The sequence below is a fragment of the Vulpes vulpes genome, chromosome 4, assembly GCF_048418805.1.
Source record: "Vulpes vulpes isolate BD-2025 chromosome 4, VulVul3, whole genome shotgun sequence".
Classification (NCBI taxonomy): domain Eukaryota; kingdom Metazoa; phylum Chordata; class Mammalia; order Carnivora; family Canidae; genus Vulpes; species Vulpes vulpes.
Window position 1 is genome coordinate 67,555,230 of NC_132783.1, and position 27,122 is coordinate 67,582,351.

At 46.9% G+C, this 27,122-nt stretch overlaps 3 protein-coding genes across 10 annotated transcripts in view; 1 reads left to right on the forward strand and 2 right to left on the reverse strand.

The window, feature by feature from the left end:
* The window catches only part of GNPAT (glyceronephosphate O-acyltransferase), a 34,227-nt gene extending 30,989 nt beyond the window's left edge, over nucleotides 1-3,238 (reverse strand). Inside the window, exon 1 of one of the 7 annotated variants that reach the window (XM_026008685.2) lies at nucleotides 2,947-3,238. In XM_026008685.2, the coding sequence (XP_025864470.1) occupies nucleotides 2,947-2,967 (21 nt within the window). In that variant the 5' untranslated portion in view covers nucleotides 2,968-3,238. Of the gene's footprint in view, nucleotides 1-2,209; nucleotides 2,550-2,946 lie in introns of those variants that run through there. The other 6 variants (XM_072755991.1, XM_026008684.2, XM_072755990.1 and 3 more) reach the window with 6 other exon arrangements.
* FSAF1 (40S small subunit processome assembly factor 1) lies at nucleotides 2,534-17,846 on the forward strand. Its single transcript, XM_026008686.2, has 7 exons — nucleotides 2,534-2,664; nucleotides 3,474-3,820; nucleotides 14,096-14,152; nucleotides 14,863-14,958; nucleotides 15,102-15,188; nucleotides 15,704-15,756; nucleotides 16,929-17,846. The coding sequence occupies exons 1-7, from the start codon at nucleotides 2,577-2,579 to the stop codon at nucleotides 17,065-17,067; spliced, it is 867 nt and encodes a 288-aa protein (XP_025864471.1). The 5' UTR covers nucleotides 2,534-2,576; the 3' UTR covers nucleotides 17,068-17,846.
* Nucleotides 17,847-20,324: 2,478 nt separating this feature from the next.
* TRIM67 (tripartite motif containing 67) overlaps nucleotides 20,325-27,122 on the reverse strand; it is a 53,384-nt gene continuing 46,586 nt past the window's right edge. For both annotated transcript variants that reach the window (XM_026008683.2, XM_026008682.2), the window contains exon 10: nucleotides 20,325-26,357. In XM_026008683.2, the coding sequence (XP_025864468.1) occupies nucleotides 26,292-26,357 (66 nt within the window). In that variant the 3' untranslated portion in view covers nucleotides 20,325-26,291. The remainder of the gene's footprint in view (nucleotides 26,358-27,122) is intronic.

A 27,122-nucleotide genomic window follows, 5' to 3' on the forward strand; every position in this document is an offset into this window, starting at 1 on the left:
TGATCCTGGAGTCCTGAATCAGGCTTCTTGCTCAGCAGGGAGTGTGCTTCTCCCTCTCCCTCTGCCACCAACTTGGGCTCTGTCAAATAAATCAAAAAAATCTTTAGAAAAAAAACAAACAAAAAAACAAAACAAATGAAACACAAATTTGATAATCCTGAAATGTTCCCTTAGGAAGTGAAGATTCTATCCTTAAAGGTATATAAACATAATATATAAAGCCCCCTTAGGAAATATCTTCAGGTACCTCCTTAGTTTTGTTTCTCATGTCTCCTTATTCTACCCTTATCTAACTACTTGGTCCTCCCAAACATGCAAGGGAGTGGCTTTCTTACATGGATGCCTAGGCCAGCCTTCCTCTCCTCCCTTATCTCCCATTCACACCTCAAAAAGTCAGCTCAGGTGTCACCTTTTCTTAAAAACCCTGAAGCCCTGGACAAGTCAGGTGCTCCTTTTCACTCCTCCCACAACATACTGGCATGATTCCATCACTGCCCTTATCTCCACTGTAACTGCTTATTTCTATGACTTCAAGTCCACAGAGGCAAGGGCTGGATCTTTTACTTCCATATCTCAGACATTGAGAGTAATGAGTATGATGAGTAGGACGCTGTAGGTAATCAACCAGTGCTGCAATGTTTGCTGCAATCAGGAGTATCTTAAATATCCCTAAGCACTACTCTCACATTAGGTGGAGTATTGCACAATAACGGTGGCTGAGGAAATAAGAACAGCCTGAAAGAGTAAGAAAAAGTTCAGGCTATCATGATAGTAGACGACACAATCCTGAGAGTTAGTGAGGGCTCTGGCCAGATTCAGAAGCAGAAAAAGCTCCCATACAATTGCCTTAATTCTTCACGTGAAAAAGTTTACAGAAGTGTTCTCATGAAAGAACCATTGGTAAATGAGGAAATAAAAAACCCCTACTCTTTCCTGCAAAATTACCGTCAACTCACAAACCAGCTGGGGGCTGAGAAAGCTACTTATGGCGAGTCAGATCTACACAGCAACCGGCTTCCCTACATGCTGGCTCTGGATTAGCAGTCAGAAAACGAGGTCAAAATAGTTCTACCACAGATGTGGAATGAAAAGGTCAATGAGGAGAGAGGTTAAAGTAATAATCCTCACACAAGTGGACAGTTGACAGCAATTATAAACCCAGAGCTCTCCACATCAAGGAATGAGAAGTTTCCCCCAAGTTCCAAAGAATACTGGTGTCCCAATGTGAAGGTAGCCCTCTATATCGCTTCTTTTGAAACTGAGCTTTTTGTTTACCTTGTCTTGTCTTTTTGCTGCCGTGATCTTCCTACACAAATTAATACTATATTTAAGTCAGAGACTGGCACTAACCTGGACACAGTAACGTGCTTTTAAAATGCATTCTCTTTATTTCCTTGTAGACATAATTTAGTGGTTAAAAAAAAAAAAAAGATCAGTTGCCCCACAATTGTGCAATTTTGAGAACTACAAACCGTTTACCTCATAATTTCTTCACATAAATTGTGAGTGACCAACATTCCGGTGGCCAAAAAGATCGGTGAAAATCGGGAGAGGGGTGGGGGGCCGGGAGGCAAGCTGTGGAGAGGCTGGGCGGCCTCTCCGAGGATGCCCGTCTTCCGAAATGACTACGGCAAAAAGTACGGATGGAAGACAAAAACGCAATAAAAATGTCCGGAAGTTCCAAGTCTTCCTAGATCAAAAAACTTTCCGTCTCTCAAATCCTATGCCCGCATGCAAGCCCAACACTTTTCTCCCAGGACCGCGGCAGCAGAAGGGCGGGGCGGGGAGCCACAGGCTGAAGCGTCTGCCGCCGGGTCAGACCCGCAGGTCTCTGGGTTTACCCGAAGCCTGGCCCTCGCCAGGGGCGGAACGGTCCATTCTCGCGTCTCGTTCCTGTTTCAGGGGCTCTCTGAAGGCCCCGTGCCTGGCGCAGGGTACCAGAAGGAATGAGTGGGAAGGAACCACAGGACCCGCCACCCATAGAAACTTCTAAAAGCGCACACACACGCACACACGCACCGATACACCGTTGCCTTGGAAACCAAGTCAAGCACCCAACCCCTCCCGCGCGGCCCCGGAACCCACTCTCTGGGGCCGGGGGGCCGGGGGGCCGGGGGGCCGGGGGTCGTGGCCCGCAGGAGGCCGGGGCCGGGCGGGTGGAGTCCTCTCCGGCGGCCCCGCCCCGGGCCTCTTTCCCCTGGGCGCCTACCGAGTAGAGGAGCACGACAGCGCCGGGACTGGCGGAGCCCACGGAGAAACAGGAGTTAGAGGAGCTGGAAGAATCCATGGTGCGGCTGCCGTCCCGGGCGGGGCCTGACATTCTTTGCTAGGCGGTGGTGGTGCTGCCGCTGCTGGGGGCGGTTCTTCCGCGCAGGGCGGCCCGACCTCGCCTGGGGCGGCGGCACCCTCTGCTGCCGCTCCGCAGGACCCCGGGCGCCGCCATCTTAACCAGGACGGAAGCCGCGCCGGGACCTGCGACGAGCGCGCTCGCGCACCGCGTCGGAAGTCGGAAGTGCGGGTCGCGCGAGGCGCGGGTGTCCGCGGGCTCTGGGCGGGAGCGCGGCGGCGCGGCCCGCATGGCTCAGGAGCGGGGGCGGGGGGCCCGCGCGCCCGCGGGCTCTCGGACCCTCCTGGACGCCCTGCTCGGGAACCTCTACGACTTTGGTGAGTGCGGGGCCTCGGAGCCCACGTGGAGAGCGGACTGGGCCGCCCGGGGTCCCTGGATGGGTCCGCACACACCGCTGCGGTGATCGGGCTCTGTTATCCAGGGACAGACACCCCGAGTCGTCCGTGCGTGGGCGCCGAGGTGCTCGGCCTAAGCACAGAGATGCGCGCGGGGCCTGGGTCCCGGAGTAGCCCACCCTGGCACGTTTCGCGGCCCGCTGGGAAGCCCGCCCTCCCGGCGCCACCCCCCAGCCCCGCGTGACCCCGGGGCGTCGGCACCACCTTGTCTCGGCCGAGCTCCATCCTTTAGGGTGTCCTCTCCGCAGACTTCTTAGAGCATTTCGCGTAAAGCCTTTTCTAATACCAAGCTGGCCAGTCTGTGCTCTCCTTTAATCTGGCCTGGGGAAAAGGAAATAGAAAGTTATTACAGATTGGCAGCCGCCTGGCACTTTAGCCAGAAGGCGGTTCCACACGTTCTGAGAACCTGCTCCACGTTAGAGGACATCCCTTGTTCGCACAACGCAGAGAGCCAAGGCATTAGGGACTTTAAGGAGCAAACATTTCTTAAATTTGTAACCTGATACTGCAAGATGTGTTTTAGCGTGGAGCCATTGGTCGAAATTCTGAGCTTGCTTAAACAGTAAAAATAATTGTGCAACTACAGCCCCATTTGAAGAAAAATAAAACTTTTTTTTCTTTGTATTTCTGGGTGTGGATAGCCCTGGCTTGCACATAAGCGCAGTCATGTGATTTAACGATTTGATAAAACCAAAGCTATTTATTTTTCCACTCTGCGTTTGAACAAACAGGAGAAACACAATATGAAGCAGAACAGAAAAGGAGCAAAAAGAAAGGAGAAAGCAAGAAGAGAGATGCTGGGACCCCAGCGGCAGTGACAGGAGAGCCAGCTCCCCTACCTGGTTCTCTTGTAAGAGGCCAAAGGAAAAGTGCTTCCTGCTTCTTCAAGGAACTCCAAGAAGAGCTGCAGTGCACTCCTGCTGTGACCCCCGCAGAACCCCCTTCAGGACCAGAAGACCCTTGTGCTGCAGCATCACCCTCAACCCTGAAGAACAGCAGGGAGCAAGTAGAAGTGATAGAATTTCACAGCAGAAATAAAAAAAGAAAAGAGAAGCTAGATCAAAATGAGAACATGCAGGTAATGAGTTGGTTTATATGTATATGGTGAAAACCCTGATATCACAGTTTTAGATAAGTATCTTTTCCTTTTTTTTTAAAGAGTTCTGCAGGGAGTACCTGCGTGGCGCAGTCAGTGAAGTGTCTGCCTTTGGCCCAGGTCATGATCCTGGGGTCCTGGGATTGAGTCCCACAGTGGTCTCCCTACTCAGCCAGGAGCTTGCTTCTCATGCTCCCTCTGCCCCTCCACTTGCTCGTACAGGCATGTGCAATCTCTTTTTCTCTTTAAGTAAATAAAACCTTTTTTTAAAAAAGTTTTTATTAAAAAAAATTAGAAAGATAAGTTTTTCTTTATTTATCTCTGCACCCAACATGGGGCTTTAACTCATGACCCCAAGATCAAGAGTTGCAAGCTGTAGGGACTGAGCCAGCCAGGCACCGCTAGATGAGTTTCTAGTTTCTATATAGACCGCGTCAGGTGTCCCTAGCACCACCCTTAAGCTTGAGGATTTGCTAAAAGCACTCACAGGACTCAACACTCAGCATGTAGTCATCATCACAGGTACAAATTACCACTGCAAAAGGATGCAGAGTAAAAACTAGTGAAGGGAAAAGCCTGATTGGGTCAGGCCAGAGGAAACCAAGTGCAAGTGCAAGTGTCTAGATATCCCCTCCCAGTGGTGTTGCATGGGATGTTTCATATCCCCAGCAGTGTCCTCTGACAGTATGTGGGAAGTGTTGCTAACCACTTTCAACCCCAGCCTGGGTGTCCACGGTTTTTGTTAGAGGTCAGTTATGTAGACATGCAGACTGACCTTAGTTACTAAAGCTCTAGACCCCTAGAATAAAAGCAGGTATTCTCCATAAATCACGTTGTTAGAATAAATGATCTGGGCAGACTTGGTGTGGCTTGGCTCAAGGCTTGGGGATGCAAAAACACTCTTATCAGACAATATTCCAGTTGGTCAGCTCCCAGGAGCCAGCCAAGGGCCAAATATGAAAATAAGACTTTCTTAGGAATCTGCAGAGTTTGAGAAATGCAAGCCTGCTGAGTGGATCTTTTCATACCGATAAGCCTTCTGCTTGACGGTGCTCAGAGAAAACGGAGTCATTCAACAACTGTTTCTGGCTGCTGTTTCAGGCACCGGGATACAGCATTGAGCAAGAGAGAAAACTGTTCTCTCTCAAGGAACTTACATTCTGTTGGAAAGCAATTTGATTTCACTGAGCAGTAATCTCTCTCAGACTGAATTTTGTAAGTCTAACTCAAAATTCAGGCCAAGAGAGAGATGTCATTGCTTATCCAGCTTTTCCCACAAGGATATTATAGTTTTATCAAATATATTGCAAAAATCCAGATATTCTATTTCTGTTGGATTCCTCATGTCCTATAAACTTTTGTCTCATAAAAGGAAAAAGGGATTGTATTAGTTTCCTAGGGCTGCTGGATGGAAATTTGGTCTCTCCTAGTTCTGGAGGCCAAAAAAGCCACAATCAAGGTGTTGGCTAGGCACACTCCTCTCTGAAAGGGAATCCTTCCTTCCTTCTTTCAGCTTGTGGTGTCTCTAAGCATTCTTTAACTTGTGGCTGCATCATCCTAAACTCTGCCTCCATCTGCATGTGTCTCTCTATATGTTTGAGTCTCAAATCTCCCTCTGCCCTTATTGTAAGACAGCTGTTATTAGATTTAGGGCCCACCTGAAATCTAGGTTGGGTCTCATCATGAGATCTTTAACTTAATTACACTAAAAAGACCCTTTTTCCAAGTAAGATCCATTCATTGATTCTGGGGATTAGGACATGGACATGTCTTTTTGGAGACAGCAATTCAACCCACCACAAAGATAGTCAGGCGTGCATCCTTCTTGATAAACTTGTGATCACATGCTAGTGTCCAGTGCTTTCCACATCTATTTCATGGTTTAAAAAGCCATCTGTGTCATCTTTCCTAGCATTCAGCCAGCTCTTCATGTCACACTCACCAGCATGCCTTCTTCAAAGACTAAGTGCTTTTTGTAATCCTCTACCTTGATTTTAGGATTCTAGGTCAATTTCCAACTCATACTCCAAACATGGGACACTGGGAACTGTTAAGGCAGGGTAGGAAGTGGATTCCCTTGGCCCTTCAGCCAGCCAGGGAACTTAGAGTGATTGGTATTACCACAGCCAACTGTTGTGCACCTTACCAAGAGTAGTACTTTCTCTATGTGCCACACAAAGGAAAAGGTTGGCTTTGCATTATTATCTAATTCTGCATTTGGAGAATTTAGCGAACAAAGCATCTGAGTACCTTCCCTCATTTCTTCAGGTGTCTCAGTCTTCTGTTTCCTCTTACACTTGCTGGGTTCTTTGTAGAATGGAAAGTTTCTAATAGGACAAAAATGTTGGCATTGAATGGGTGCATTTCTCTGTCTCTTAATAATAGAACATTTGCTGCCAGCTGTTGGATTCTTTCTTCCCTTTCCAATCTTCTTCCCTTCCCTTCCCTTTTTTTTTTTTTTTTAAGATTTTATTTATTTATTCATGAGAGAGAGAGACAGAGACATAGGCAGAGGAAGAAGCAGGCTCCATGCAGAGAGCCGGACCCTGGACTCCATCCCAGGTCTTCAGGATCACGCCCTGGGCTGAAGGGGGCGCTAAACCGCTGAGCCACCCGGGCTGCCCTTCCCTTCCCTTTTGATCCCTTTTTCACTGTAGTTGGCTTTTCTCAGGAACTTCAGTTCATTTGACATTTTGGATTTCCTGACTTTAATGAAAATTTTCAGTTGTCCTTGGCGTTCTGTCCTTTCCTCCTTTTTAAAATTTATCCTTTGAACACATGAATGTGTCTGGCTAAAGAGACAGATTATGAACACAGTAAAAACACGTAAGCCTGTACAAGACTTCAGGATGTTTACATTGCAACATGTAAACAAATACCAGTGAATATGACGCTAATTATTAATGGCACATCCTGGGAATGCCAGCTAAGGAATAGTCAGTCGGTCAGTTGGGAGTAATTAGGATATGTGATGCTATGCTAAGAGTTTGTATAATGTGGTAAAAGATAGTTGTGATCCCTGTTTTCTGAAAGCTTACAGGTCATTGTAGGACAGTTCAGACAGACATGGAATCAGCAAAAATGTCTAATAAGATAATGATAGCCTGCATGGAGTCAGCTGGTTTTCTTTGGAGAATACATGAGAGGTACTGACAAGTTGGACAACCCAGCAGGCCCTGCCTGAACCCAGGAAATGACCTTCTTTCCCTAGGCTTGTGCCGTAAATACAGTGGTTAAACTACATTGTATATCAAAACAGGTGTTCATGGTGTGGTATGGTGATTTTTAATACAAAATATATATTTGGTCTTTGTCCCCCATTTCTTTTTTTTTTTTTTTTTTTTTTTTTAATTTTTATTTATTTATGATAGTCACACACAGAGAGGGAGAGAGAGAGGCAGAGACATAGGCAGAGGGAGAAGCAGGCTCCATGCACCGGGAGCCCGATGTGGGATTCGATCCCGGGTCTCCAGGATCGCGCCCTGGGCCAAAGGCAGGCGCCAAATTGCTGCGCCACCCAGGGATCCCTTTGTCCCCCATTTCTAGTGCAGAACTCCTATAACCCTTGTAGTTCCCTAAGTGATGAGAGCAGTAAAGGTATCTTTTATAGTGAGTGAATTAGGGCAGGTTGCCAGGAGAATCAACCACATGATTAGAAATTTGGAATTTTCAATCCCATCTCCCTGACCTCTGGGGGGAAATAATGGGCTCAATTAATTGCCTATGGTCAATAATTTAATCCGTCATACTTTATGAAACGAAGCCTCTGTAGAAACCCAAAGAGTTTGGAAAGTTTTTGGGTTGGTGATGGTGTGGAGGTGCTTGGAAACTGACACACTCAGAGAGGACATGGAAATGCCTCGTCTTGTCCCACATTATCTTACTCTGTACATCCCCCCATCTGGCTCGTCCTGAGTTATATTCTTTTTTGTTTGTTTTTGTTTTAAGATTTTATTTATTTATTCACGAGAGACAGAGAGAGAGGCAGAGACACAGGCAGAGGGAGAAGCAGGCTCCACGCAGGGAGCCTGACGTGGGACTCAATCCGGGGACTCCAGGATCACACCCTAGGCCAAAGGCAGGCGCCAAACCATTGAGCCACCCAGGGATCCCCTATATTCTTTTATAATAAACTAGTGCTCTAGTAAGTTAGACAGGTTTCTTGCATTCTGTGAGCCACCCTACCAAACTAATGGAACCCAAGGAGGGAGTCATGGGAACTTTTAATCTGTAGGTGGTTGGTCAGAAGCACACACAGGTCACAGCATGAACTTGCAGCTGGAGAATGAGATGGGTGGCCATCTTGTAGGACTGAGCCCTCAACCTGTGTAATCTGATGCTATCTCCAGGTAGAGAGTGTCACCATTAGTTTGAATTGTAGCTGGTGTGGGAGCATTGCTATGTGGGGGAATCCTCCCCATAACACGCCTTTTAATGGATTAATCGGGGAACTTGGCCACCATCTATATAACATTTTACCCATTCCAACTATCTAACCTGCAAATGAACTAACTGATCATATCCCTTTTATAAAGCAGTGACTATAGAAGTAGTTTGACAGGAAATAGTAGGTTATGATCTTCCTTATTTAGTCCATGAATAATTGGGTGTCTCCTGTTTGCCAGACCCAGGAGATCCAGCAGTGAATGAGATATAGTCCTCTGCCCTCATAGAATCTACAGTCTACTGGTGGAGTCAAGCATCAGGTAAATTAATAAAATAAGGAGTTTTAAACCCCCTGAGGGAGAGAAATAGTCTTGAGAGTTAATAGGAAGAACCTCCTTTTGGTAGAGTGGGCAGGCAGTCTCAGGAGGAGGTGACATGAGGCTCTGCTAAAGCTTACCAGTGAAAGGAGCCAGAAGTGTCATGACAGGTATGAAAAGGCCTATGGAGGGCAGCCCCGTGGCTTTGTGGTTGAGCGCTGCCTTTGGACCAGGGCATGATCCTGGAGACCCGGAATCGAGTCCCACATCGGGCTCCCTGCATGGAGCCTGCTTCTCCCTCTTCCTGTGTCTGTGCTTCTCTCTCTCTCTGTCTCTCTCATGAATAAATAAATAAAATCTTAAAAAAAAAAAAAAAAAGGGAAAAGAAAAGGCCTTTGGGTTCTGGAAGCTAGAAACCTAATGGAGTAGGACAAAGGGGAGAAGAGTCCAAGCCATGGTAGAGGGACCGGCCAAGGCCTTTGAAATTTAAAGTATATAGAAAACCACAAAGAATTTTAGGGCACGAGGTGATCTGATTTACATTTTAAACGTTCACTGAGGTCCCTGTATGGTAGATTGTAGATAAGCAGTAGCAAGAGGCCTACGGGGGACTAGGTTAGAAGTTTCCTACAGTGGTTCTGGTTCAAGATGGGGTGGCCTAGACTCCGGATTTGAGGGATGAGTGTAAGGCTGCCTGTGAGGAAGAAAGGTCTTGAGACTGAAAGCACCAGGTGTGGCTGGAAATGATCCAAGTGTTGCTTGCTCAAGGGATACATCTTAGTATTTTATTTTCTTTACCCTTAGTAGCATCTGCGTCCTGGACCTTAGCCTTCTTTTTGGCCTCCATAGAAAAGGGATGAGAAAGAGGGAATAGAAATAATAGAACAGTGGACTCTAGATCAGAAGAGGCTCTTGGCCCTTATGGCCTGGACGCACGTACATGCAGACTGCTACTAAGCATGCAGTAAATCACTTTAATAACTAAGATTTCCTGTGCATACTATGTATCACAGGTGATTACTTCTGTTCACTAATTCATTATTTCACTGGATCCTCACAGTTCATGCACCCTGTCTTCATTTTACAGAGGAAATCGATGCCTTAGAGAGGTTAAGATACTTGCCTACATTTAAACTGTCAGTCACCCCATATCTACAGTTCCAGAACCCCAGAGCTTTGGAAGTCACAGTTTTGTTGTGTTTTAGATTTATTGGGCAGCAAAAGCTGATCTGAACTCAACTCATGGGGCTAAGGAATAATTTTTGTTTGTTCCATTTGGCATGAATATTCATAGACACTGCGGCAGAAATATAAATGTACTTAATCATGAGGTGCTGTCTTGTCCCCCAGTGAAAATGGTATATTGTATTCAGTACATTCACAATATTACCTTTCTCAAATGTGAAAGCTCCTGAATTTTCTAAGAATTCCACAGAAAGGATTGTGGATGTGAAGTGACTACCAGAGCTCAGGTTTTGACCCCAGGGTTTCTGGCTTGAAAGCTGCTACACCAGAGAGAGCGAGAGCAGGTTAGGTTAGGCTCTTCATCTTTTTAGTAACACAAATGCGCTGGTCTAGAATCTTCACTAGATAGAAAGACCTGTCCCTGTGTTACTGCCACAGGTTCTTTACTGCTCTCATAACCTTTGTAATATCTAGATCATTCCCTAGGACTCATCCCTGAAATGCTTCATGCTCCAGGGCACCCTTTAACTTTGTTCCACACTCCTGTTTAGCAAATCCAGTTTTGATTAAGTATTAGGAGGAGAGTAACAGTTGAAGTAATTTGCCTTCTAGAAGATTTGAATAAATTTCCCAATGTTCTTAGAACTGCTTGAATTTTAAAAAGAGTGTTTAATTACTGAACTACTCTCTCATTGGACAAAGGTTGGACAATGTAACTAGTAGAATAAAAGAATCTAACCAGTGCAGCAGAAAATAGTCGTGGTCAGCAAAGTCAGCCCATGGACGCATTCACTTAGCCCAGGAGACTGCCAGCTTTTATCCCGCACCCCTGAACTTTTCTTTGCATTATAGCTTTCTTCTTTCTTCAGAGCCTAACACGCAAGTTTTCAAAATCTGTAAACATTTCTCTTTCCTGTGTGTGGGACAGTAAGGCTTTACAGGTCAGGATAGATTAGGCAGTGGTTTGGTAACATGCTCCCTACATCTCAGTGGTTTGAAGGCAAAGTTAATTATTTTCATATGTCCATCAGGGTTAGCAAGGACAGAGTGTGTTGCTCCACACCATGCTCATCTAGGGACCCAGGATAATAGGGGCTCCACCGTCTAGAAAGAAGGCTGTTAGTTGCTTTGGTGAAGAAGGGGAGTCAGTGAATGGCTTTTAGTAGTTCCATATGGAAGGGGCATATGTCCCCTCTGCTCATACTTCTTTGGCCAAAGAAAGTCATGTAGCCCTGCCAAACTTCCGGCAGGGAGCAAGAAGTAGGGGAGGACCTAGTATTGCCTGTAGGTAGTAAGCTTCCTGCTACAGTGAGCATGAGGGAAAAGAAAACAGGCAAAACTACTGATGATTTCTAAATCAGGCAATATATGATGAATAATGAACTGAAAGGTCTTTAAAGCTGTGAATAAAAGTTAGATATTGGGGGCACCTGGGTGGCTCAATCAATTAAGTATCTGCCTTCATCTCAGGTCACAATCCCAGGGTCCTGGGATAGAGCCCCACATTGGGCTCTCTGTTCAGCGTGGAGTCTGCTTCTCCCTTCCGTTTACCCCTCCCCGCTGCTTGTACATGCACTGTCTCTCAAATAAATAAAAAAAATTTTTTTTGATATTAGATATTGGTGGGTTCATGCCTATGGATTCAGCATCACAAGACAGTGAGCTAAGAATTATTTTCTAAATGTTTGCTTTTATTATTAAAAAAAAAAAAAAAAAGACCTAGAATCCAAACCTTTTCTCAAACATCGAGAGCTGCAAAGCTGAGATGTTTCTAGTGAAATGATAACAGAGGGAATAGCAAGGTGTCTATGTGTGACCGACCACACCTGCTAACCCTGTCCACACTGCCCCTCAGCCTGCATGTCCCCACAGCCAGGATAAATGGAGGCCTGTGTGCAAGGACTTGGTGTTCTGTGGGGCTGCAGGGGAAAGCAGGGACCTCAGAGGCTGTGACCCTCTCCTCCATGGGTCAGTTTCACCCCCAGACATAGGGCTTTTGGCCCCACAGTGACTGTCACACAGGTGGCCAGGGATTTTATCACAGCACTTAGGTCCACTTAGATTGCTCCTTCCTCGTGCTGATCTGATACAGGGCTGCCTAGGGCATCTGTGACTTCTCTAGTACTGCTGGGAATCTCATGCTCCTGAACGAAATTTCCAACTCAGAAGACATAATTAGTTGCTTTCATTGGATGGATGGGAGGGAAGAAGAGAAAGAAAGAACTCTTTAAATTTTTAGGAAAGGAGGTAAATGTTTCATGGGATTTTGGAGATCTGTGAACCACATACAGTTTTTCTTTCTTTTTTTTTTTTTTTTTAATTTTTATTTATTTATGATAGTCACAGAGAGAGAGAGAGAGAGAGGCAGAGACACAGGCAGAGGGAGAAGCAGGCTCCATGCACCGGGAACCCGATGTGGGATTCGATCCCCGGTCTCCAGGATCGCGCCCTGGGCCAAAGGCAGGCGCCAAACCGCTGCGCCACCCAGGGATCCCCAGTTTTTCTTTTTAGCATACAATTTGCATTTGAGGTTCTGGATAATCCTGAATTCATTAAGATATAAGCAATTTGTTTTCCAAAAGTAGTATTACTGTTTATCATATTAAATAGATTGGGTGTGCAGGCCAATGGAAAAGGTTTTTTAACTTCAAGGTAAATAGAGCATTTTTTTTCTGACATGGAACACGAAATCAGACTTTGTGGCATAGAGGAATGGAAGTGCCTGGTGTCCTCTGTGTGCCCATCGCCTTAACTAAGGCATTCGATTCTGTGAAATACATGATGGAAGAAAATTGGAAGCATAACAAAAGTCAGGAATCTTGGTAAAATAATGTGGAAGATGCCTTTATTGTGACTGAGAGCCCAGAATAGGGTCACATGCTTAGCGCACGGCAGTCATCCTTCATGGTACCATGTTCCACCTGTCCAGCTGGGTGTCAGCATGCAGCATGCCAGCAGATGAGCAGTGCTGGGGTGACTGCTGGAGGCTGTTATTTCACAGTGGATTAGCTAATAATGAGAGCGCTGGCCACGTCTTCCTATTTACTGGACCTCACTGACATTTATCCACTTTCATTGTAAGAAGCCACTAAGGTGTGGATATCCACACCTTACCCACTTTCATTGTAAGAAGCCCTCTGTGAGATCAGTGTATGGCCTCACAGAGACAGAGCCTGTCACCTGTGGAAGCATTCAGTGACCTGCACACCCAAAATACACACTGGGGGAACAGACTAGGATAAGCTGAAGTACAGCTCCATTTGGAGAAGGAGAGACCGGGAGACCTGTACATTGCAGAGCTCCCTGCTGAACGGGATGGCAGGAGGTCCCACCCTGGTGAGCGGCTGGCTGGCTATCTGTCTTCAACATTGTCCTTTGAGGGAGAGGGGGGCCTTTTCTAGAGGCTTCACAGCTTTTAGAGCCTGCTTCCTATTGGTCCAGGATGGGGTTGGGTAGTGACTGCTGCTGTTAGCCAGATGTGACAATATATTCCCTTAAAATCTCAAGCTTCTGGTCAGTTCTGTGGATTGGTAACCAAAGCTAGTGAGTGGCTATATCAGTGTAAAGAGTCATACTTTGAAGGCATTTGCAGCATTATTATTTTCTACTGGGAATTATAAACCAAATCTCCACCATTTCTAGAATTGTGAGGTTCCTGAAAGAAATATCTAGGTTAAGAGAGTTTTGTTAGCCATCATTTTAAGGGCTGAATGGGAGGAAGAAGGGAGAGAAAGAGTTATTTAAATATAATATTCAGGGGCACTTGGATGGTTCGGTCAGCTAAGCATTCAACTCTTGGTTTCGGCTCAGGTCATAATCTCAGGATCCTAAAATTGAGCTTTGAGTTGGGCTTCATGTTGGGCGTGGAACCTGCTTAAGATTCTCTCTCTCTTCCTCTCCCCCTCCCCTCAGCTCATCCACACACTTTCCTCTAAAAAAAATATATATATATGTGTGTGTATATATATATGTGTGTGTGTGTATATATATATGTGTGTGTGTGTGTGTATATATATATATATAATGTTTACCCTCCAGAATCCCTGCTTAGTCACCCTCTTCTAGACTGTTTCCCCTGCTGCACAGAATCTGCATGTCATTTATGAGAGACAGACATTGATCTCATCGTCTTTTATTATTTTTGTATTTTAAAATAATTTCTTATCCTTTCTTAAGCTCTGAGACCTTAACATTTCTTTTCTCCATTTTTCTTCCATTACAGCTTTTGTGCAACATACTTATGTTATTGTTTGGTAATTAGGCATCTGGGCCAGTTTCAAGGCCTTTTAAAATATGATTACTCTGTTGATGACAAATACCCCAACGACATAGAAACAGATGATCTTAATAAGAATTTTTTTTCTTTCAGACCAAAGGTAGTATCCTTGAGAAAGATGTGGATAGACAAGAATTTAACTTAGAGAAGGTATGTGTTTGAAACTTATTTTTTTTCAGCTTTATAATACCAAACAAAGAATATGCTTACATGTCCAGTGGTTGAAGTAAATCACACTACATCAGTTGATGAATATTAGGCTGTCATTTAAAACATGATGGTTTGTGACTGCAATGCCCATGATGCAGTGGTAAGTAAGAAAGTAGGGAGGGATGTGTGTATTCTCCTGTTGTAACTAGGTTTTTAAAATGCATGAGAAAAAAGGAGGAGGTAACTCAATTGCTAAGAGTGGCATCAGTGGCTTTTTCTCTTCCTCTGCAGCATCTTAAAAAAAAAGACAAACATAGATCTGTGTTTGAAGCTGCTATAGGAAATGGTTTCTTGGTGTGAGTAAGAGTGTTTGGAGAGGTACTTTTAGGTCGAAATTCTTGCCCATTAGTGTAATAGCTTGTTTCAGAGAGCACAGAGTATACAGAACTCTGCGTTCAATCCTAGTTCTGTTGCTAGTTTGTGTGCTACTGAGTCTTTGCTTCTGCTATCCAAATTTCAACATGGGAGAATGTGCGTTGTGAGGTTATGGTATGAGATTATTGTTAAGACCTCCACAAAGCTCCGCAAACTACAGCACAACAGAGTTTTTGCCACAGCACATCCTGTCTGATGTGTCTTGCTCCAAGGGAGTATTTCTTCTCTGGAGTCTCTGGGATGCACTTGGATCTGATTCCGGTCTGTGTCCACAGGCTCGCTTGGAAGTGCACCGGTTCGGGATCTCAGGTTATGGAAAGGGAAAGGAACGAGTCCTGGAACGGGAACGTGCCATCATGCTGGGTGCTAAGGTGAGGGGCTGCCTCTGTCTTCCATCAGCAGACAGGATACAGGAAGGGGAGATCCCAGGGCAAGGGAGGACAGGGGTCACCGAGAGATCTTTGCAAAATAAAAAATGATTATCTCTTGACTTTTTTCCCCCCTTGGATTTCAGCCTCCCAAAAACAGTTATGTGAATTACAAGGTTCTGCAGGAGCAGATCAAAGAAAAAAAGGCAGCAAAGGAAGAAGAAAAGAGAATGGTAAGAGTAACAGCCTTTTTGTTACTAAGCTAGAACAGGAAGTTGCCTATGGTTGGCCACAGGGGAATGCTGGACCTACTACCTGGGAAGCAGTGTAGACCACAGTAAGATAGAGGGTGAAATGATTATCTTCCCCGACCCATTCAGGTCAGTTGCATTCTATAACAGTAGCCAGGTAAGCCAGCAGATCATGTAAACTACTGTGATCTTTTTCCTCTGTTGTATTTTACATTGTATAGAACATAGGGGCCACAGAGGGGTGGATGCTGTGCTCCCTCCCTTTCCCCTAAAATGGAAGATTTCATATTTCTCCTGTAAGTCTTTTCTGGAATGACCTTTCACACTCTTGAGAGAGTTTTGGGATGAAATTGAGTGTATGTTTAATATGCCTGCTTTTGAGAAAAAGATGAAAAGTAAATGGTGTCTCCCTGGCTTTTGATCACAAACCTCTTGTCTGCTTTTGAATCTCCATTACCTATTATTGACATATATGTTGTCTTAAATCCTGAAATTAGGCCCAGGACACAGATATTTTCAAGAAAAAGAAGAAGAGAGGGCAGGAAGACAGGTGAGTGAAATCCTCAGGTACTAGGGGGAGTTACTCGGATAAACCTACTGGTTAGTCCTGAAAATAACACCTTGAGTTTACCTGGTGTTTCTGACCTGTTAGAGTGCTTCACTGTCTCTGTGCATTCTGATCTAGTCTTGGGAGAAGACAGGCTTTAGGACATTGCCCCAGATCAAACAGCTACTTCAGAACTGAATTGGGGATCTTCCCCCCCCACCCCACCCCCAAGAGCCTGCCCACATAATAGCGCAGTCTGGGGCTATATACTGTCCTCTGCCATACCACACAAGGTGGAGCACCATCATCTGAGTAACAGAGTGTTGATTTTGTTGCTTCATGCTTGTTTCTTAGCTTTTGTTCAAAAATGCCTTCTCTCCCTCCTTGAGTTACTGTTTCAAAATTGACATCTTAACCTTTTTCTTGGACTCCTGGAGAGCTGGCATGCGGATGGTCATTTATCCTGGCCACATATGTCTGTCTTTTGAGGGTCCCCTGCGTGCCAAGCATATAGATGTCTTAGGTGTCAGGGATACAGCCATGATCACACGAGGGGTATCCCTGCCTTTGAGGACCTTACATTGTAGTGAGGGAAACACACCAAAACATACAAACAGGTAAGCAAGGGGATGTCAGGTGCCGGAAGGTTCTGTGAAGAGGTTGCAATAAAGCATTATAAAAGAAAATCACTGAGGGTGGGCTCTGAGTTGAGAACTGAGTGAAGAGGAGGGGACAGCCCAGAAAGATCTGTAGAAGAACACTGCACATAGAAGAAGCCAGTGCAGGGCAGCCCTGGTGGCTCAGCAGTTTAGTGCCGCCTTCAGCCCAGGGTGTGATCCTGGAGACCCAGGATCAAGTCCCACGTCGGGCTCCTTGCGTGGAGCCTGCTTTTCCCTCTACCTGTTGTGTCTCTGCCTCTATCTCTCTCTGTGTGTCTCTCGTGAATAAATAAATAAAATCTTAAAAAAAAAAAAAAGAAGAAGAAGAAGAAGAAGAAGCCAGTGCAAAGGCCCTGAGACAGGAAGGCAGGCGGTTGTTGCGGTAGGGCATTGGGGGTGGTGTGCACGGGAGGATCCCAGGAGCTTGCAGGAGCAGACCACAGTCACCTGGTTGATGGTGCTGCAATCCATCTTCATAAGCTTAACTCTAATACTTTTCTCTCCCTTTAACTGCAGGAAATCCAAAAAGAAGAAATCAGCTCCCAGTATTTTGTCAAATGGACGGATTGGGCAGGTTGGAAAATTCAAAAATGGGACCCTGATTTTGAGCCAGGTTGATATCAAGAAAATAAATTCGTCTCGAGTGGCTAAATGAAATACTTCATAAAATAAAGGGAAGAACGTTGTACTGAAACTGGACTCCCACAAAACTTCCAGATTATTCTTATTTATTTCATATTTTATAGACTGCTTTTCTATTTTAGGGGAAAAAATGTCAAATAGAAATAATAAAGTTTGTCATTTCTTAAGTGTCTGTTTTACAGTGATGAGCATGAGAAGGGACAGCAGTGCTGGGAGTATAAAACAAATCTATTGAAAAGATTGTTTAATCTTCTCCAGCAAGATTTATGCTAGATTCGCTTTCCCTGGTGTTTTGTACATTTGCTTGTGATGTAATTTTTCATAAATGTAATAATTTATTGATTTGTAAATGCTAATGATTAGCTTTAAATTGCCTTTTCTTTTTTTCAATATTGATTTATTTTAGAGAGACAGCAAGCACATGAATGGGGCAGAGGGCGCAGAGGGAAAGGGAGTGAGAGAATCCCAAACAGACTCCCGTTCAGCATGGAGTATGGAGCAGGGCTTGGTCCCATGACCCTGAGATCATGGCCTGAGCCAAAATCAAGAGTCAGATACTTAACTGAGCCACACAGGTGCCCCCAAATTGCCTTTTATTTTCTAAAAGTGATGTAATGATACTGTATCATGAAGAGATCAAGAGTGTGAATATTCGTCAGCTGTTTTATAGGAAAAACAGTTGTAAGTTTTAGCTTCCCCACTGTATAAAATGTCCTTCCTAAGAAGTTATGTAAACAAAACACAACTTTGTAGTAAATGTGGCTGTGACTGTTAACACAGCAGAGACTTTAACTCATGTCCTAGTATGAACACGTATGCTAATGTTATCTCCTTCAAGATAATCACCTCGGGTGGCTAAACATTTATTTTTTAATGATACTGCCCTTGCTGAGGGTGTTGGGAACTTCTCAAAGCTTGTGACACATTAAGAAAAAAAAAGTCTTCAGTGGTGTTAATTTTGACTCTTTTTTTATGACCAAAAAGTTCTGATCCAAACCTAGTAAATAGTAAGGTTCTGGTCGAAACAAAGGCTGATGTTCTTGTGCAGGTCAGAACTTGACTCCAAAGGCATTGCCAAATGAGGAGCTCCAGGAAAGCTCTGAACTGAAGCAAGAGTGGAATCCATGTCCTCTTTTTCAAATTTATTTTGGAAGGTGTTACTTGGCAGGATATACGTTTCGGCAGTTTTTAAGAGTGATTTTTCTTTTTTAAAAAAAAAAAGGTGTAGAAGATCCCAAGCATGACAAAGCACCAGGAAACATTTCAGGAGCTAGAAGTGACCTATCAGAGTGACTTCTGGGGCAGTCTGACTCCATTTCTCTAGAGAAAGCCCAGGGTCTGAGGCAGCCTCCCTCACCCTGCCCTCCATGAGCCACGTGGCTCAGACAGCTGAGCACTTAGACTCCGGACCACAGCCGCAGGCTGGTCAGTTCTGGAAAAGTTCTAAGTATAAGTTACCTTGTTTTAGTTTCACTTTATAATTTATTGAATTAATACTTAAAGAATGATTTTGTTACCACTGGGTGCTCTAGAAATACTCAGACGTTTAGGGACTAAGAGAAACCTGTTATTTTAGGGGCTGGTGATCATGCTTAAGACCATGCTTTTTATTTCCCCGCTGATAAAGTCTCTTCCAGCAATACTAGCAGCAGAAAGAAGCCACCATGAAAAACCGTCATTCAGAGGAAGATGGTTATGATGAAGATTCTGACAACAGCCACAAAGGAAATGGACATGAGCTTCAGTGCAGTGGATAAGTGTCCCCTTACTGTTTTCATACTGCCATTTCCCCTTTGCAGGGGTTTCTTCCAGTCCTGGCCACATCTGGCAGATCAACCATTGCTCAACCCACTTACCATTATTCCCAGTGACCTACCTAGGGACCTTGAGTTTCCTGTCTCCACAACTCTCGGCCCCACAGACCTGGAGACCCTGCTTCCCAAAGGAAGAAACAATACAGCACATGTCCCACCGAATACCCAGTAGTCCAGAGAAGAAGAGCCACCACCTTGTGGGGGTGGCTGACCGTGACCACCAAGCGGAGATAAAGGCTGCTGTCACCCAGTGAGGGCAGGGAACAGTCTGCACCCAGGCAGTCCCCTCAGGCATCTCTTCATATTCCTTTTGCCTGATTTTGATAGTCAATAGACAAATACAGCAACCCTGGATGAGAAGGGCCTGGTGACCTGAGGCTCAAACCCCAAGGATAGCAGAGGTGACTAGGTGAGGGCAAGTGGAGTCTAGACTGAGTGGGAGAAGAGGCAGACAGTGAGCGTCCCTCGAAGCTCCAAGACTAGCTACAGTGGCAGGACAAGTAGTTTGAATCCCTACCCTTATTTGAGCTTCCCTCACTGGAATTCTGGAAGAGCTGCTCCCCAGACTTCAGTGAAGCATAGATCTGTGGTACAGAGATGATGGTGAATGCCATGTGGTCTCAGATCCCCTTTCAGGAATGAATACTTACTACTTCCTTGTTCTGAGTGGGGATCACTTCACCTGCCCCCACACTGGGGTGGTCTGTGCTGGATTGAGTTAGGGATGTTAAAACCCAGTGCTCACTTCCCAGCCTAGACTGACCGAGGCCTTTACTGGGTCTGTGGTACAGCTTAAACTCTGTGGCCAGTCCATGCTTTCTTTGCTTCTAAGGGGGGTGATCCACAGAGCACCCTCTAGTAAATGCCCTGCTGCCTCATCTCAATCATCACTACCCAGGTAAGTCATCTGGGGATCCAGCGGGTAGCTGAACTGTGAGTACAGGCCAAAGGGGCTGTTGAGAGGCATGTGACATGGATGCTCCTGAGGATCATAGTTTGAGGCAGGCTACAAGGGACAGATTTCAGGTCAGACACACCTGGGTTCAGTCTGTGTGGTTGAAGGGGCTGGTCAGTCTCCTGGGTGTTCATAGGTTATAAGGATGTCCTCCCCAAATCTGTTCCATGTTACCTCTGATCAATGTTTATTCATGGATGTATCTAAACCATATGTTACCTGTTATCAGTTTCCAGCCCTGCTGCCCCTTGCAAGAATTAATGCACAAATTCCCCATTGTTTGAGATGGAACCTATCCTCTTGAGTCATGCAATCACCTCAAGATCTCATGGGCACATGCAATGTGGCCATATTGACACTGGTACCTCACAAGGCCCAGACCTTCTAGGTGAGAGAAAGGGTGGCCGGCAGCCTCTGCCCCAGCCACCCACTGGCAATCAGGGCCTGCAGGGAAAGAGGCCTGTCTTGCTGCTGAACAGTAATTACAGACCACGCCTTGTCTTTAAGTTGTTGGCAGTGTCAAAAGAATTTATTTCAAATCTGCTTAAGACTGTGATAAAACTCAGGTTTTCCAAAAGGCAATACACAAAGTTCAACCAACCCCCAAAGACCAGAAAACACAGTGTTTGCAATTCAAAAAATACAAACGCTTGTGGGTACCAATACAAAAATTAGAAAAAAGTTGATTTCCACCTCCCCGCCCCCAGCCCCCCCCCCCCCCCCCCCCCCCCGTGTTTCCAGTGAAACATGAACACCAATGGGACCCAGAGCTGCCACCATATACCAACAACTCCAACAGGACTTGGATGCGATGGGTGGGGTCAGAGAGAGGGAGAAAAACAGGTAAAGAAAGGCAGGAACATGAAGTTCTGTGGACAGTCAAAACAAGAACACAAAGCTTGTTACTTTTTCAATTCCTTTGCCAACGTGAAACAAATCTCTCATGCTTCATACAACAGTTTAGTGGGAAAGCAGCAATTCTACATCATGCATTTAACATCCTCTGCTTTGCTTACTCTGCGCTTCCTCTCTGTGCTGAGGAAGTCTTGGCTTGGGATACCTGTCACCAAGTGTGGGAGGAGCTCCAAAGGTCTGTCCCCAGGCTGGGCTGTCACCCAGCAGACACCTGCCACGTTCCTGCTTCCACAGCCACAGGCAGTCACTTTTCCAAACCTGAAGTCTGTTTTGGGTCTTTCCTCAGAGCCTGTCTGAGGGCCTGGCCTGATGAGTGGTGCCCACCTTGCTGGGGTCCTTCCCAGGACTGGGGTGGGCAGCCTGCGCCCTTGGTGAATTGCACTCTTTGAGAGAACAGTGACGCCTCCAGACAAGACTCCAGATGAGGTCTCAACTCCCAGCCCCTGCCTGAAGCCAACGATGTCGTTCACTGAGAAAGCCAGGAACTCTCCCTTAGTGGGTCGTGCAAATAGATCCCAGGGCTGAGACGACTGTGAAGCAGCCTCCGAGCCGCCATGCGGGTGCCTCCCGTCTTACTCTTAGCCTGTTGGTTTTCAGAGCTGCTCCCCTGCTGACACCTTGGGAACCAATGGAGTTACACTCTGGTTTGGGGTCACCTTAGATACTAGAATTTAAGGTGACCAAGGAGGCAGAAAGGCAGGTTGACCTCTTTCCAGGTTTTACAGGGGCTCTGTACTCCGATGCCTTTGGGACCAACAATGAGAATGCTGATATGTGCATAGCCTGTTTACAGAACTTTGTACAGAAAGTACTGTTAAAACAGGCCTCACTGAGAATGGGAACATTTGGGGTGTTGTGTTGCTTTGAATGGTCATGTGAAGCCTATTTGAAATGTCAACTTCTTGTCAAGGCCAGGCGGCAGGCTGGTCATTAAGAGGCTTGAATGGAAGACACTGGTCAGAAAACATTCTGGGAAGTCACCACACAGCCTTAATTTATTGAATGGGGACCATTAGCCTAGACTCAGATGAAAGACTACATTTTTTCCTTTAAAAAGTGTTATTCTCTAATCCTCACAATGCATCAGAGGAGGTAGGTTGGTATGACTGGTTTCATTTTCAGGTGGGGATACAGAGGCACAGAAAGACTTAAGATGTTTGCCCACACCCATACCATGAACCAGTATCAAAGCCAGCTTAAAAAGAGATGGGTTTCTGAGGGCTGAACTTGGTATCTGATGAACACATCCTACCCCAAACCTACTGTTACCTATTTTATGGTCTATTTAAAGTTAAAGCCACCAGGATCCTGTTCCCATCCAGGAGGAACTGCCAAGGAATGTGATCAACAGGCACAGGTACTGGCTTGCTTGCAAAACAAAAGTGGAGCTTTCCCAGAATCAGCATAGACCTAAAATACCTTTTAATGAGATCTGACTTGATTTTTAAAACCAGACAAAGGCCACATATCCATTAGGAAGTTCCTGTTGCTTCTGATCGAAAGTGGCCAAGGAAAAAGAAGGTAATAAGGTTTGCCTTCTAGGAAGGGGTGTGTGGCATGGGGAGCAACTTCAGTAAATACAAGGTGAGACCTGACAACTTGGCTTCCTTTCATGGCTCACCTCACCTCCTGCCACCTTCCCCAGTTGGCAGAACACTGCAGACCCTTGGAAAATCCTGATCTGGGGCATTAAGATGAAGGCCCCCAGCTTTGTGACATGGGCTTTCCGTGTAACACTGACATGGACACCCCACACATCACTCTGCATATCGACACAGGACAAACCACTAGCACAGCCTAGTGGTTCTCAACCCGGGTGTCCCCCAGGGGACATGCGGCAATGTCCACAGACAGTTGGCACACCCAACGGGGGTTGCTGCTGGCATCTGGTGGGTGGAGGCCAAGGATGCTGCCAGTCATCCTACAGAGCACAGGACAGCACCCAACTATAAGAGGATCAATCACCCCTAAATGGCGATACTGCTGAACTAGAGGCACACTGGCACCCTCCGTGGGCCCTGTGATAGTGTTTTCCAGCATCACATGCTAGGTCCCTCCCAGGGCTCTTCCCTACCCTCACTCTCTCACCCTGAGCAGGTGGCCATGGGATGGACCCGCAACAGCTTCACGGAAGAGCTGCCCGCACATCTGCCGAGACGTGCCTTCACAGGGGACCAGACCTTTCACTTGCAACCAGAATTAAGGCTAAGATGCAAAAATCCCCGAAAGAAGCACATGTGGAACCTGCATTCTGATCCTTTCCTGAGAGTGCTCTGGTAGGCAGGGGGCACCGGATGGGAGGGGCATCGCCGGGCAGCACGAGCAAGGAGGACAGGCCTGATCCCAAGGCTGCTGGTGAGCTCCGGTTCTGCCCAGGCTCACTCTGGAAAGCATGGCCCATCCTCCTCCCTCTCAGTGGGCCGTGGGGGGGGTCTGCGGCTCTGTCACAGCTAGAGTTCACACAGAGCTGAAGATTCAGCCTAGAAGTATATACAGTTTTATAGTTTTTAGGTCAGTCACATTGTGGGGCAGGATGACTGACATCTACTTTAATTAGAATCATTATTTTCCCAAACAGGACAGAAAGGGGGGAAGCAGGCTGTATATAATGTCTTACCTTCTTTGAATTAGGAGCTAGGATGCTATGCAGTGAGTTGCTATTGGACACTTTTAAAGAAGATGAATTCTAGAAGGAAAGGCAAACACTTTGATCAAACTCACTCACTAGCAAAGAATGAACTGCAGACTTACGGTAGTTAAGGAGGCAGTATTTACAATGCAATAGAACTTGACGTCTTAAATTACTTTGAATTCCTTTCTCATGGAAACTGCTCCATAGACAAACACCACGTTATTCCTCAGCCAGCCCAACGAAAGCATCGTCTAGATATGACTTTATGTTAAAAAATGCCACCACGTTGTAAAGGGACAGGGAATTCGATGGCAGATGCGAAACCCATGATCCATCGCCTGTACTCCCAAATCTCCGAGGGTGACATAAAGCCATAAGCTGTTGATGATTCCTTCTGTGTTTGGCTGATCCCTCAAAAACAATGGGTGTGTGGCCCAGACCTGCCTTCTCTCCTAGGTCCATTCTCGTCCCTGAAAGGTGTTCTGTGCTGAGGGCAGGAGAGGTGGCTGCAGGACAGTCTGACATGCCTGGCATCGCCGTATTGCTGAGGGCTCCTGGAGGAGTTGGAGAAGGTACAAAGGCGCCTGCTCCAGGCACTCACGGGGCCTCCGGGAGCTGCAGATCCACTGCAAAAGTGGCCAAGAGTTCTGGAGGCTTCGCTCTGGAAAATTATCTTTTATTCCCTAAAAAGATCACCTGCTGTTAGGACTTCTTTTCCCTGCTGCACATCTGTCTGACCCAGGTGCTGGCTGTCCTGAGGATGTCACCAAGTCCAGCTGATCTGGAGCAGCTCCTCTCCAAAGAGGCAGATACAGGGCCACCTGGTGGGCCGGGCTTCGGGGATTCTCAATGCTCCCCAGCCTTTCATGGGGAACTCCATTGCAGGAAGCCACCGCCGCCTTCCTGGCCACACTCACGCCCAGCATCACTCCCAGCGTGGCCCTTCTTCTCCCAAAGCCGAGCCCCCTGGACCTGCCGGCCGTGGCTCCTCTGTGTCCTCCAGTCTTTAGGAATCCTCCCCACCTCCACGCTGAGTCCACCCGGAGCTATGGCTAAGGATTGAAACCAAAGGCAAGTGGAAGCAGAGGACACGGGCAGCCTGGGGCCCAGGGAGTGACACCCCCGGGGAGGGGAATCTGGTGGAGCTCCGGGACAGGACGAAGAGCACATCCGTGCACCCAAGGAACCATGCAGCTGGCGGAGAATGAAGAGGCAGGACCGCAGCTGCCCTTGCAGGTGACCCTGCAGGTGACCCTGCAGGTGACCGCCAGGACCGGGGCACATGGAGGCTTAAACAGCACCAAGCAGCTCCTGGAGATGTGGGCCGCAGCGTGGGCAGGTGGTGGGGACAAGGTAGCCTTGCGGCCCAGGGCGTGGGCTCTGAGGTAGGATTGTCGGATCTGCTGCTAGGGGGCAGGATCTACACAGCATTGGCCGGGCGACTCGGAAAGGGCAGCGTCTAGACGAGCAGGTAGACCAGAGTAAACAGTCGCTGCCGGTTTATGGGCTAAGTTGTATAAAAATCCAATCCAGAAAAATGGACAAAATAAAATGCTTGGTAAAATATATTCTTTGAAAAAGGAGAGAGAAGTTTCACTAACCAGATGGAAAATGGAGGTGGCAGGTGACAGGGAGGAAAAGCAGGAGAAGATGGAAACATGCTTTGGGGACAGGACCAAGGCGGGCTGCAAGCTCAGAGCCCTGAAAGCGAGCTCTCTTTGCGAGAGATGTAGATGACTCAGTGAGCATCTCTGGGAGAAGGTCCCTGCTCCCAGGGAAGAGGCTGGGCTCCAGCCTCTCAGCCTTGGACTCTGGGCAGTGGGGGCAAGGAACACCCTGATATTGCTGTTTGCTGCCTTCTTCAGAGGATCTGCACCCCTCCCCCCCACGCCCCGGGGCAGAACCACCATTGGGGCCACCTGCTGCCTTCAGGATGACAGTAGAATGGGTCTCCAAGCAAAGGTAGGAGGCTCTAAGAGGCTCCCCCATGGCCTCCCATCTCGTGTGTCACGTGCTACGAATCTGGGTGGGGCTCAGCCTGGAAGAAAGCAACTCATGACAGGCTTGCATCAGAAAAGAGCCACCAGGTGAAGACTCCTCACTCTGTCATTCCAATTTCAGTATTTTCCCGTGCTTAAGAACTAAGAACCAAGTAAATGAATTTTAGTGAACTATTATGTGTGTGTGCGTGCACACTGTGCACATGCGTGAGAGAGACAGAGAGACAGAAAGACAGAGAGATTGGTTGATTAATGAAGGACCATAGGAAACCATTTTAAAAAGTTCTCAATAGTTCAGTGGGAGTGGTGAACGTCAAAATTAATGCCCCTTTCTATTGACATTGATTTAGGTTTGCAAGGGCATCACACAGTGGAGGCTCCAGGACCAAGATGCAAAAGGATAACATTTCCTGGTGAAGATGAGAACTTGCAGCCTCAGGACTGAGTGATGTCCCAGCAAACGGTCAACATCCGGGGCATGGGATTCCAAAGTGTCTTCCTGCCTCCTGCTCTTAGGATGCCAGTCTGGCCTCCTTTTGCCCCCCTCCCCCAAAAGACAAGCTTTGAAACCAGATGGCAGGAAACACAACCACAAACCCCGGATGCATTCTCACTCCCTGGAGAAAGGTCCTTCTTTGTGAGTATTTGCAATGTCCAGGAGGAATGAAACAGAATGAAACACACCCATGTTCACCACCAACGAGTGGCCACTTTGACAAGTGGCCAGTTTAACCAGTTGCCCCAACAAGCATGGCCTGCAGACCTATTCAGCATCTCCCAAAGAAAACATGTCTCTAAGATATTCAGCGACTGCTGGGGCTGCACTCATGACATCATCATTCTACCCTCATGGGTTCTTTGAACGTACTGAGGGGTGATGGGGCTTTTCCCAGGTGCCAGTGAACAGCTGGAGCTGGGAGGCTAGTTGCCTGACAGCTTTGGCCGCCCCAGATTTGTTGGCACTTCCAATCCTGTGTGCAGGGTGACCTGGAAAAGAAGACACGGAGAGTGAAGGTAGGGGAGGCCACCACGAGAACCCTGAGTGCTCAGATAGCACAGGGGCCACGGCCCTGGGGCCTCTCTCTACTGTGGGCTATGCTGTGTATTGTGTTGCTCGCCAGCACTAGTATAAGGTCTGAGTTTGCCCTGAGGAGCCGGTCTGTGCCTGGACCTCCCACTTTGTCCTAGCTGCCAGGAGCCTAGGCAAGGCTGAGGCTCTGTCACAGCAGGTGTGCCGTTCTCGTGGTTGTCTGTTTCTGCTTTCTTTCCGTGGCCCTCGTTCCTCTCCTACACCTGTTCTATTAGCCCCATGGGAGAACAGCCCAAATTTCAGGCTGCCTCGAAGCCCTTTTGTGAATGAGTGGAGGTACAAATCAATGGATCAGGGATTGATGTTGCCCTGTCAATATTCAGAGCCAGTGGACAACACAAAGCAGGATTCCCAGAGGTGAGAAGGGTTCTGTTTGAAACCAAGCATGCTCACCTCACACCCTTACTGGGTTCCCATTTTGTCTCTGTCATTTTGGGACCTCCTGAGCCTCCTCCAGGACGGCCCAGCCCTGTCATCTAAAAGGACAACTTTTCTGCCTGCTTCATGTGAGGGCCAGAGGGGGCAGACGGGGTGAGAGGGAGCAGAAGACTCACAGCCCCTAGGACTAGTGTCTTCCAGCCTTCCTTTGTGTTTCTCCTTTCAGGGGAAAGCCACACCGGGCCATTGGCTCTAGCTGGCCAGGGGACGCTGACTTCCTCCCA